Source organism: Saimiri boliviensis, chromosome 13 (assembly GCF_048565385.1).
Source record: "Saimiri boliviensis isolate mSaiBol1 chromosome 13, mSaiBol1.pri, whole genome shotgun sequence".
NCBI classification, from domain to species: Eukaryota; Metazoa; Chordata; class Mammalia; order Primates; family Cebidae; genus Saimiri; species Saimiri boliviensis.
The window spans coordinates 62,302,836-62,316,360 of NC_133461.1; the positions used below are offsets into that span (position 1 = coordinate 62,302,836).

Consider the following 13,525-nt stretch of genomic DNA (forward strand, 5'->3'; position numbering starts at 1 on the left):
ACACACAAACCCATTCGAAAGTGGGCAAAGGATGTGAACAGACACTTTACAAAAGAAGACATCTATGAGGCCAACAAACATAAAAAATGCTCATCATCACTGGTCATTAGAGAAATACAAATCAAAACCATATTGAGATACCATCTCACACCAGTTAGGATGGCTATCATTAAAAAATCTGGAGACAACAAATGCTGGAGAGGATGTGGAGAAATAGGAACACTTTTCCACTGCTGGTGAGAGCGTAAATTAGTTCAATCATTGTGGAAGACAGTGTGGCAATTCCTCAAGGACCTAGAAATAGAAATTACATTTGACCCAGCAATCCCATTACTGGGTATATACCCAAAGAGTTATAAATTGTTCTGCTATAAAGACACATGCACATGTGTGTTCATTGTGACACTGTTTACAATAGCAAAGACCTAGAACCAACCCAAATGCCCTTCAACGATAGACTGGATAAAGAAAATGTGGCACATATACACCATGGAATACTATGCAGCCATAAAAAATGATTAGTTCATATCCTTCATAGGGACATGGATGAATCTGGAAACCATCATTCTCAGCAAACTGACACAAGAACAGAAAACCAAACACTGCCTGTTATCACTCATAAGTGGTGTTGAACAATTAGAACACATGGACACAGGGAGGGGAGCATCACATACTGCTGTCAATTGTTGGGAGCTAGGGGAGAGACAACAGTGGGTGGTGAGGGCAGGGAAGGATAATGAGGGGAGAAATACCAGATACAGGTTATGGGGGGATGAAGGCAGCAAACCACCTTGCCATGTATGTACCTATGCAACAATCCTGCATGATCTACACATGTACCCCAGAACCTAAAGTACGATAAATAAATAAATAAATAACCACAATCTATGCCAGCCTACCAAATTTCAAGTGTTAGGTACCCAGAAATCATTAAAACATGAGCTCCCAGTTTGTTCTGATTTTATTTTACTTTTTTTTTTTTTTTTTGAGACAGTCTGGTGCCCAGGCTGGAGTGCAGTGGTGTAATCATGGCTCACTGCAGCCTCAATCTCCCAGGCTCAAGCAATAATACAACTGTCCCAGCCTCCTGAGCAGCTACGACTACAAGCACACACCACCACACCTGGATAATTTTTTTATTAGTCTTTTTTATTTCTAATATTTTTATTTTTTTGTTTTTAGGTCTCGCTATGTTGCCAAGGCTGGTCTCGAACTCCTGGACTCAAGCTATCCTCCCATGTTAGCCTTCCCAAAGTACTAGCATTGCAAGGTATGAGACACTGTGTCCAACCTCTTTCTAATTTTGGAAAACAACAAAGGCAGGTAATACAAGTAAATTCATCACTCCCACATAGTATGCAAAGTTGTGTGAGAAAGGCACATGCCGGATGCTGTGAGAGTCCCAGGAGGGGTTGGCGGGCAGGGTTATCAGCATCGACTGCTTGTAGGAACTGTGTGTAAAAGATAAGCGGGAGTTCCTAGTAAAGACGAAGTAAGGAGTTGGAGGCAGAAGCAAGCGGATGGGAAAAATAACAGATGTATGAGGCTTCCGGGGACACTAACAGTAGGACACACCAATGGGCACGTGGGAGTGACAAGCAGGGATGAAGGTAGAGGCAACAGTGAAAATGACAGAAGCATCCGGTAGGCAATAATAGCATCAGGGAAAAACCTGCAGTTCATCCTACAGAGCTTGGTTCTTGGCCACGTTTTTAAAGACTAAGACATAAGGTCAATGACTTTTCCATGCCACATGTATTTCCAGATTTTTCCAACTCCTCACCTTCTCCAAAATAATTTGGGAAAATAAAGTGAAGAGCAGCAACACAGACATTTTGAGAGGGCAGGTGGGGTATAATGATAATACCTTTATCTAAGCATGTGAGTAATGATATCTATAACACAAAATCATCTGTTTTAGAAGAAAAATTATCAGCACATACAATTTTTTTGAAACATCTCATTCTATTTTGAAAAAAAGAATCATTCTTTTTGTTTAGGCCTCTATTACATAGATAATATTAAAAGGTAAACAACCATGTACTATTGATGAGTAAACATGTTACTTATTATTACTGCAATAAATGAAATGTGCAGATTTTAACTCTTTGTATGGCTCATTTTCTTGCACATTTTAATTTTAGTATCATTTTGCTATTTATCTGGTAGCCATAACTATTTGTCATCATAAGCAAGAATGTTCATAGCAGCATTAATAGGATATAAATATTTGAGCTTTCTTCATCTATCCTTGCCTTCCTTCTTACCTAGAGATTGGCCACCAGTAAAATTACATAGACAAAATTAATAATCATAACTCGCTAGTGCTACAGAAGCTCTTGAGGACCTCAGTTGTTACCTGTGCACCAGGAACCATTAGGAAATGGGATAGATAAGCAAGACTGATGAATTCACACAGTCCCTGGCACCTGCCCAGCCATGGCGTCTTTCCCTCTCTTTCCCCTCAACCCCTTACACAGAAATAATACAGGAATAAAAGTGAGTGTGAATAATGTTGCTATCATGATAAACTTGAATCCAGTCTATTTTACTTAAAAGATGGTTTTTAAACTGCAGTACTGGATTTATTGTTAGTAACATATTACCTGTGACACCTACACATGATCAATATTCACCAGGCCCTTCAGGGACAACCAGAAGCCATATGGAGCGAGTGGCATGGGGAAAGCAAGAGCAAGGCATGGTCACTTCTAGTTGGGACCTGTCTCTCTGGAGTCAGATAGAGGATGGGACAAAGATGTGCTGGGAGAAGTCTTCAGCGAGCTGTCACAAAACCCAGGTAAGATATGATGAGGGTCTGCCCAGTGTCAGTGATGGAAAACAGCAGCGTTCTGGCTGAGCACTTCCACGGTGAGGCTCTATGTGTGCCTACACTTGATGACCGGGTTCCTTGAAAGAGGCAAGCAAGATGAGCTGACCAGGATAACTCTGCTTTTCATGTCCCTCTGCTTTTGAGAAGGCTCTTAGTACCCTGACTGATAAAGCAGAAAACTGGCTATTAGAAAAGGACTCACAGTTAGATTTTGAAGCCCTAACACTTAATAACAATAGCTGAAAATCTAAGTAAAATTTGTAGGTACAAGAGTTTGTTTGGATATAGAAAAAAAGTTAGATTCTATTTGATTTTTCCTCCTTAGCTACCATCAGTTTCATTGAAATATGGTTATACCTTCAGGTGCAAAGTTCTTCACTTATCTAGAGACAGAAACCACTATCTTTAATATAATCCCTCCTGTTCCCCAACGTTGTCACCATAGGACTGTCAATTTTGACTCACGAAAGAACTTTACATAACTGCCAGATAAAAGACAAATTCAGATGTGCGTGGTAAAGCATTATCTGTCATACACCCAAATTCTACCTTTGAAGGTCCAGGAGCATCCAAAAGTATGTGAAACCAGTTAAAAAGAAATGTGTATGGTGAAAACATTTCAGTAGATACAATTCTAGAATCAGACTTCGGGATGAAAAGCAGACCCCTTCTTCTACTGCTCAGTGGCCTCTGGCAGGTTTAGCTCTGCTGCAGTCTGTTCATCCACAATATTAGAAAATTAGATGAGACTCCTGTAAGTCCATAATTTAGTCCCTGGTAGAGACAAAGCAATGGGGATGGTGGTGGAAGGAAGGTGGTGATGATACAGTGCTTCTGTGCATCCCAGAAAGTTAGCCAGGGCAGTGTGACAGGAACACCAGATGTGTTGTTGTTGTCGTCGTTGTTGTTGTGAAGAAGGCAATCCCTTACTGATCAAACCAGTAGGCATTAGGCTGTACAGCCAGCCACCTATACATACAACAAAAACAAATAAGAAAACCAAACAACCCCCAAATCAGAAGACCCCTCAACAGAAAGAGGCTGAAGAAAGAAAGGGAGAGGCAGATGAGCACACACAGCATATACTGCAACAGAGTCGGAGAGGAGAAAATAATCAAGTAAAACCCTATTGCTCTTGGACTTTGCTATTTTTAGGATGAGAGATTTCTGAAGATTTCTTGAGCATCTCACAAGTAAAATGTTATCTTCAGAAGGCTTTCAAGGTTTCCCAGACAGACAGAGAATTCACAAGACCTGGCTCATGATCAATTTAAAGTGAGTAGGCTCTGGCTACCAATTATCACTGAAAAAGAAATTGAGGTTTTTTTTAGGGTATTTGTCCACGTGATTATCGTTTCCTAAGAGAAGGAAGATGAAAAGACCCGAAAGTGCACACAGAGGAAAACACACCACGTGAATCCCAGAGGGAGACTTTTAGATGTGGAACTTAAGAATCGTAGCATAACTCAATAAGCAAAACAGCTGATTAGGTGATAATTGTGTCAAATCAACAGCACACGGCTCAACAGATTAAACTCAAATGACACATATTCCTAAGGATATTTATGGGTAACTAAATCATCTAAGATAAAGATTCCCAAATTACTTATACCAGAATAGAAAATCTTACAAACATCAATGCCAAATTTCATGCTAACATTCACTACATTTTTAGAAATTTCAGAAATAACAGATTGCAACAACAAATGTGTTTGCTCCAAGCAAGTGAAATCCTGCTACCTCCACGAGCTAAGACAGTGACATGGCAGTTTCAAATTTAGTGAGACAGAGACTCAGGATGAAAGTATAATTGATAATCAAGACAATAACTTTCTTATGGAGCTATGCCTCAACCAATTTCTTTTTTTTTTTTTTTTTAAACCAACCTTGCTAAATCCTTTAAGAAACACATAGAAGATCATCCTGGACCAGCCTCTTCTATAATATCATACCAATCAAAGGCTTTAACCTAGACTTTTTCTTACCATATCTTTGAGAACTAGAAAAATATGTGCTGAAAAACATTTTTTTTTTTGTATTCAAAAATCTCCCTATTTTCTACTCTGCATTCTATTATAGCAAGAAATCTACCAGCAGATCGCAACCTTCCTTCCCATGCCTGGCCCGGCACGCAAAACTATGGAGGGTCTAGTACATCATTATTGCTCAGCTTTGGAATAATAAAGTTAGAATTTAACATTTAATACTTTTGCTACTTTGAGTTTTGACATCATCTACTTAGGACTAATTGAGCAGGGAAGTCATGTCAAGATGCATGACTCATTTTATATCAACACATCAACAACATATCATTTCCAATGGACTTATATGAGAAACAATGTCAGCATCACAAAAATACATATATGTGCATCTGCCGCAAATGGTAAATGTGAAGATGAGAGGTGTGTGATTTATAGAAACAACTGAACAAGAGTCTTAGAAAACACAGTGTCAAGATATGGGATATTTTCAAATTGCTTAGTCATAAAGAAGCATTATTAAATGTGGTATAAACCCAAAAGAAAAAAAGAACACCAACAGCTGAAGTCTAAATAGCAACTTTTGCCATTGACTATGATTCATCTTCGTTTCATTTGAGTTTGGGTGCTGCTGAAAGGACACCTCAGGACTTTTCCCTCTCTGATGCAGGAGGACTGAGTCTAACCAGAGGTGCCCGGGCTGCGTGCACACAGGCATTGGGATGCTGAAGATAGCCCATCAAACAATTCATCTGACAGTTTTTTCTTCCCCCAAAAAAGAGAGAAATCAACAGCTTAAACATAGATTTCAGGACTCGGACTCACCCATATTATCCACGTCCCAACATGCAAAGGTAACATTTCCAGATGATTGGCAGGTCCATATTCCATGTTCCAAGTGAGACAGGAAGGGTGAGCAAAAAAGAGAAAAAAAAAAATACTTTAGACATAGTTTAACAACTGGTGCTACCTTATCCCATTCTAAGCATGATAATGACAGCTCCTTCTTTTCTAGAAGCCATTCAACTGCCAATACAATGGGAGTTAAGGAGAAGGTTTCTGTAGAAAAACAAGGTAGATTATTCATGAGACATCCAAAGGGATCTCTCATTAACATTTCATTAACAGTTGCAAATAAGAGATATACACCCAAACCACATTTGAATATGCAACAGATGTTTCAAGAAAGATAATATGAAAGATTTGTATAAACATATAGGATCATAAAAATTAAGCAAGTCTGGACTAGAATGGGGATGGGAGGCTTCTGCAAGGTATAGATGTAGGCTGAATGAAAACAACAATCAGAAAATCTAGTAAAGTTATTTACACATTCCAACAAGCACTTGACTAAACCAATTGCAATTGGTGTACACAGTTGAATTATTCACAATAGTCAAAAAGCAGAAAGTACACGTATCCATTGATGCATGAATGGACAAACAAAATGTGATTATGTACATCCAATGAAGTATTACTCAGCTTTCAAAAGGAAGGACATACTAACACATGCAGTAAAATGGATGAAGTTTTAAGACACTATGCTAAGTGAAACAAGTCAGACACCAAAGCACAAACACTGCATGATTCCATTTATATGAGGTATACAGAGTAGTAAAATTCACACAGACAAAAAGTGGAAGGGTGGACCACAAAAGGTGATCATAATATATGCATGTATTATATACATATGTATGTATATTACATATATTATATGTAGGTATACACATACATATATACATATGTATGTATGTAACATACATACATTATATGTATAATATATCACATATATTGCATGTAATATATATCATATATGATATATATGTATGATATATTACATGTAATATATACAAATATTTTACATAATTATATATATTATACATAATTATATATAACATTATGCATATATAATTATGTAGATACATAATTTAGGTAACTACTATACATAATTATATATATAAAACATCATACATACATAATTATGTATATACATAATTTAGGTAATTATGTATATACATAATTATGTATGTATGTTGTTACATATATAAAAAATTATGTAAATATTTATTATATATTATATGTATAATATATTACATGTAATATATAATGTATATTATATATAATATATAATATGTTATACATATCATATAAAATATATGTAACATGTTATACATATTATATATATTATATGTATAATATATTGCATGTAATATAGTATACATATAATATATATAATATGTATGACATATTACATATAATTCATATATATTATGGATTGAGACCTTATAGATTATATTACATGTATATGTTACATATATATAATCTATAAGGTCTCAATCCATAATATATATAATATATATGTAACTCTACTGAACTGTACACTTAATATGGTTAAATTTTATGACACGTGTATTTTACCACAATTAGGAAAAACAAAACAAAACAAGCTATTGTCAGAATGGTTTTAGAACTATTTTGCCACTCTGTGTAGACCCAATCTTGAAAGGAAAGAATGAATGAAAGTCAACAGTTGGTGAGAAGTGTTAACAGACTGCAATTGTAATAGAATAACAAGCTGCCTAGCATTAATTCAAGAAATTTGGTCTTATTACCAGTAGATAGTAGGATGAGAGTAGTTACCTAAAGGACACTGAAAGAAATCATAACAAAAATGCCTACAAAGACCAGAGATGAGTGGGGCTGTTCCCACTCACTCCTGAGCCCTCAGGGAATCTGTCCTGGCCTGTGGCATCCCCACTCTATCTGAATCCTTGAAAAGTGTCCATGCAAGGTAATCTTGACGTCCTTTGAATATTTTAAAAGTTGAACAACTTGAGTTTGGGATAGCATTTTGTTTCTTAACGTACTCTCCTTAGTTCTGGTAATGAATGGTGACTGTTTGTTTCACTGCAGACATCCAGACTTTATTTGTATTGGCCAAAGAGCACCCAGGAAGAGCATAGTTGATCCTCTCTCATGCATTAACTAGTTTTACTTGCTAAAGATGCAAAAAAAAAGGGGAATATATTGGTGCATAAATGAGTTACTGTTATGGAGGTAAGCATAAATAACTGTTTTCAAACACATTTTGTTTTGTCTTTTGTTTGGTTTTGTTTTTTGAGATGGAGTCTCATTCTGTCACCCAGGCTAGAGTGCAGTGGCGCAATCTCGGCTCACTGTAACCTCCGCCTCCCAGGTTCAAGCAATTCTTGTGCCTCAGTCTCAAGAGTAACTGGGATTACAGGTGTGCACCACCACACCCAGCTAGTTTTAGTAGAGACGAGGCTTCACCATGTTGGCCAGGCTGATATTAAACTCCTGACCTCAAGTGATCGTCTGCCTCAGGCTCCCAAACTGCTGGGATTACAAGCACGAACCACCTCATGGGCATATTTCCAAACACTTTCTGCCCATGCATTTTATCACCAGTCCCTGGCATCCATGGGTCTCTTTTATGGTGAGTTAATCTTTCTGTGAAAGGACAGACTTGCAGAAAGAAAGGTCTTAGGGAGTATGAGGTGGGAGTTCAGTCATCTCTTAAAAAAGTGGATGACCTTGACTAAGCCACTAGACATTTGTTTCCTTGAGGGAAAAAAGAAAATAATAAATGTCCTGGTTTTCTTATAGAGTTATGGTAACAATCAAATGAAATTATTCCTGTAAAAGACAGTTGACAAACACAAAACAGTGTCAATTCAAAGTGGACTTTTGAATGTCTCCAACTATTGTCTGCCTCTTGCAGTAATGTTCAGTTCCTTCTCAGAAGATGAGGAATATCCAAATGCGACAAGATATACCATAGTCTCAACCTAAATTCCTAGCCCTATTTTCCATTATCCCTGTCAGTCACCCTATTGACCTCTCCAATCGAACAAAGCCCCATGGGTCTAGGATAGGTGATTCTTGAAGTAGGAGCCAGGGACTGGGAAGTCTCCAAGATCCTTTCAGAGACTCGTGAGGTCAAAGCCACTTTCCTGGTTACACGAAGACCTTATTTGCCTTTTCACTTTCATTCTCCCATGGGCTTAGAGTAGAAATTTCTAGAAACTACATGATGTGTGATAGCTCACCCTCAGTTTCTAATGCAAGAGTAGACATTAGAATCTACTCTCTTCTGCTAAGCCAGGCATTAAATAGATTTGCAATGACAGTCTTTACCCAAAGCTATTTTTGTTTTGGGAAACATGGTTAACTTCATAAAAATATTTATATTAACATGAAATAGATTCATTTTTGTTACTTTTAAGTAAAAAATAAATGTTAAAAAATGTTCTTGGCTGGGTACAGTGGCTCACGCCTGTAATCTCAGCACTTTGGGAGGCCAAGGCAGGAGATCATGAGGTCAAGAGATCGAGACCTTCGTGGCCAACATGGTGAAACCCCATCTCTACTAAAATACAAAAATTAGCTGGGTATGGTGGCACACACCTGTAGTCCCAGCTACTTGGGAGGCTGAGGCAGGAGAAGTGCTTGAACCCAGGAGGCAGAGCTTGCAGTGAGCCAAGATTGTGCCACTGCACTCCAGCCTGGCACCTGGTGACAGAGCAAGACTCTATCTCAAAAAGAAAAAAAAAAAGGAAAAGTTCTTTTCAGTCTTCAGACATCTTTGAGAATGTGTAGAGGTCCTGAGACCAAAACAATTGAGAGCTAATTATCTAGAACAAACAGCGGAAGGGTGAATGATGCAAGATGAGGCTGCAGAAGTGGATGGGAGCAAACCATGTAGCCAAGTGAAGAATTCTGGCCTTTACCCAAGAGCAATGTTGCAATAGTCCGCAGATATAGGAGACTAGAATTATAGTCCATCTCTCTGTATGCAATAGTTGTAAAGAATTCTTAATTGTTCACCTTACTTTTCTACCACTTTGATTCATAAATCTTCATCAATGTATAATGAATCTCAGGGTTGCTTTCAAAAGGAGTCACTTCCCTTACATGATCAGAGGCATATCTGAATTGTACTTGCCTTTAAAACCCAAGTTTCTGGTTGATTCATGGAAAATATTTGAGGATGGGCTTCTTTTGTCTCCCACTACCTCCCACATTCAAGCAGAATCAGAATTAGGGTCTCACTCCCGCTCTGCAGCCTCGCCACAAAGCGAGAGGACACGGCGCGGTGTTGATGGCCACTTCTACACGAGACGGGCTTTTCTAACTTCATGAAGGCCTTCTCTGCTGCTTTAGAAATTCTCTTTGCCCTCCCTCATTGGCTCTTTTGTACCTCTCCTCTCTGAAGTTGTTACAAACTTTATCCATTCTCAAGCCCCTCTGGACTCCTCTCATTCGTAGGGAAAAAAATCCACTTCCTGCTTCACGGAGAAGCCAGAGACAGGAAACTAGGGAGCTAACATGAATGCACTATGACTATAAAATTTGTGTGTTGTGACTTCAGTGCCAGCAAGATAAAAATAATTACTTTAATATGCAGTTTCCAGGAATGAATAGCAACTAAAAGCATGATTATGATTTTAATAAGAAGAAAATAATGATACATTAGTAAAATCAGTGAGAAATGACAAATCTATAGCTATGTCAGGGTCAGGTTATGTGTGTGAAGAGAATATGAACATGGCCAGCAGACAAGGCTAGTTACAGCAGAAATGTTATCCAAGTACTTTCTCCAGAGACGCCTGCTAGAACATAACTAACTGAGGTGACAGCCTGTACCCTAAAGGAAGCAAATGATAAGGTGTTAGAACCTCCCATCAAGACTAAGATGGTTAAACATCAAGAGAAAAGAACTAAGCTTTAAAAATGCTAAAGATGTCAGAGCAAAAAAATGCACAAAATTGAACTTCTCAGTGTATCTAATTCAGACTTTCTTTTTAAAGCTGCTGCTGCTTTTTTTTTTTTTTTTTTTTTTTGAGAAGCATGAAACATGGAGAGAAACCGATTTCACAGAGATAGTCTTTTTTGAATAGACTTTGGCTTGGGTAAGTGACTCATCCTCTGTAAACTTTGGCTTTATCTATTTATTTTAACTTTTAATTTTTGTAGGTACATAGAAGTTATATATATATTTACTGGGTACATGAGATGTTTTGATACATGGGGGAGGTGGGGATGGCTAATGGGTACAACATCTACTTAGAATGAGGGAGACCCACTATTCGAGAACACTACAGGGTGACTATATGAAAACACCTTCACTGCGCATTTTAAAGTAAGGGGTGTGACTGGTTTTATCTCTTAACATTAGACACTCCAGAGGTTGTGAGAAAGGCCAGAAATAAAGATATTTCCAGCCCTCAGGGCAGAGTATTGGCACACAGTAGGCCCTCAGTAAATGATGGTTCTTTTTCTCTGTCTCTCTCTTTTTCGTCTATCAGAGTAAGTCACCCAAAAGCTGTTTAACTTTTAGGTAACTATGATCTATATGCATATAGAAAGAAAATTTTTAACAGAGAGAAAAATAGAAAGAGAGCATGGCTTCTTAGTACTACTTTTTCTCAAAGGACAACCCCATCTGTATTATGAAATCCCACCCTTCATGGGTCTGAAATCCCCTCCAACTGGGACGTCCTACTTCTATGCCCTCCAGTCCTCCTCCAGAACCTCAACTCTTCCTTCTGGTGGTCTTCCGGAAGGAAGGTCTTCTGTTCTCTTCCTGGTTACCCTGGATTTCTCCAGGTGCTACTCCTTTCATTCTCAGCACTTTCCCTTGGTAACCTCATGGGTTTTCAGGAGGATCATCGTTGCCTTGCATAGAAATATAGAGCCCTGACAGCATCACCCTTCCCCGACCTCTCCCAAATTCAGCTGTTACCCTGACTCCTGCACAGCCCACCCATGAATCACTCCAACCATTCTACATCTCGAGCCTACTACATGTATTCCTGCTTCACTCTTTCTCCACTTTCCGCCTCTCAACATTGCCCAAACCCCACAACCCTGCTTTTCCTTCAAGTCCAGGGTAAACCCAGCCACCCCTGTGAATCCTTCCCAGAATCCCAGTCAAAATGAACTGTTTCTTCTTTGATGACTTCCCCAGAACTGGAGCGATTGCCTTAAAAATGCACCTGAAGTGTTTTTATTATGCAATATTTCATATACATATGCATGCATGTATACATATGTAAAAGATGAAGCATAATAACAAAATGAACACCTGTGAACTCTCACTTAATAATGAGAATGTCACCAATATGGCTGCATCTGCTCTGCAGTCCTCCTGACTCCTTATGCATTTTCCTAAACAATATTGTAATGTTTTTCAGTTCTGAGACTTATAAAAATGCTATTATGTTAAGTAATTTTCTGCAATGTAGAAAAATCAACAATATTAAAGATTCATCCATGTGTTTGTTTGATAGCTATGTTCATTTTTATGGTATGACTCTCATTTGGTAAAATGCCACACTTTAGTTATCTACTCTCTTTTCCATAGACATTTGTGTTGTTTCCAATTTCCTGCTATTATGGATAGTTTTGAAACATTTCTTGGTGTATACATGCAAGAGTTTATCTATAGCATACAATGAAATGCAAAACTCCTGTGTTGGACAGTATGCATTTCTTTAAAAGATAATGCCTAATTGTTTTTCAATAGTATATCAATTTACCTTTTCCCTCCAGTGATGTATAAGATTTGGTATTTTCATAAATTCTCTTTTGCCACTTATCACTATCACACTTTATATTGTGTTTATATATCGGTCTTCCTATAAGATGATAGCATCATATTTTATTCACACTTAAATTCTCATAGTCTACCAGTATCTTGCTCATAAAAGATGATAAATGAATATCAAACTGAAGAAAGTACAACTTGTATTTGATTTGAGTCACAAGTCATTCTATTTTTTTTAAATGCAAATAACAAGGAAGGATTATAGAGTTATCAATCCTTTGTGCAAATATAATTAATTCAATCACACTACTTTCCTATCTATTACTTGATCAGAAGAACAAAGAAAATGGTAGTTTTTTTTTTTTTTTTTTTTTTGAGACAGAGTTTCGCTCTTGTTGCCCAGGCTGAAGTGCAATGGCCTGATCTTGGCTCACTGCAACCTCCGCCTCCTGGGTTCAGGCAATTCTCCTGCCTCAGCCTCCTGAGTAGCTGGGATTACAGGCACGCGCCACCATGCCCAGCTAATTTTTTTGTATTTTTAGTAGAGACGGGGTTTCACCATGTTGACCAGGATGGTCTCGATCTCTTAACCTCGTGATCCACCCGCCTCGGCCTCCCAAAGTGCTGGGATTACAGGCTTGAGCCACCGCGCCCGGCGAAAATGATAGTTTTATTTGAGAAAGAGAAGGTAATAAATTTGGAGTAAGGAATATATTTTGGAAAGTAAGAATGCCTAACTATGAGCACAAAAAATTCACTTAGGACAATATGCCCAAAGAAATGGGCACTAGAAAACAGATGAGAGATTCAGTAAGGAAGTTGCAAAGCCCTATATACTCATCCAAAAATTTTCACCATAGGCTATCCATCTAGGGAGGCACCATTTGGCTTCCTGCCCCAAGGTCCCATAACTGATATTAATACTGCACTTCCAAAATTCTGTTCATAACATAGATTTAATATAGTTGTCTGGACTAGCCTGGAACCTAAAGACAATTTTTAACATCTTCTCTCAGGGCAAAGAATTCAAAATTCCAAACAACTACTTACAAACGCACTTTTCGAAAAATGACTCAGCTGTAAAATGGGGAATGCCTATATTCAGAAAGTAGGTCTCTGCCTTTTATCACTCTAGTCTTTTCA

The 13,525-nt window shown here is 38.0% G+C and overlaps 1 protein-coding gene across 17 annotated transcripts in view; it reads right to left on the reverse strand.

Moving 5' to 3' along the window:
* The window catches only part of EPB41L3 (erythrocyte membrane protein band 4.1 like 3), a 223,820-nt gene extending 217,287 nt beyond the window's left edge, over window positions 1-6,533 (reverse strand). For 3 of the 17 annotated variants that reach the window (XM_074383735.1, XM_074383736.1, XM_074383734.1), the window contains exon 1: window positions 5,638-6,532. In XM_074383735.1, coding sequence (XP_074239836.1) covers window positions 5,638-5,929 — 292 coding nt within the window. In that variant the 5' untranslated portion in view covers window positions 5,930-6,532. Of the gene's footprint in view, window positions 1-5,637 lie in introns of all 17 variants that reach the window. The other 14 variants (XM_074383743.1, XM_074383742.1, XM_074383741.1 and 11 more) reach the window with 8 other exon arrangements.
* Window positions 6,534-13,525: the final 6,992 nt, after the last annotated feature.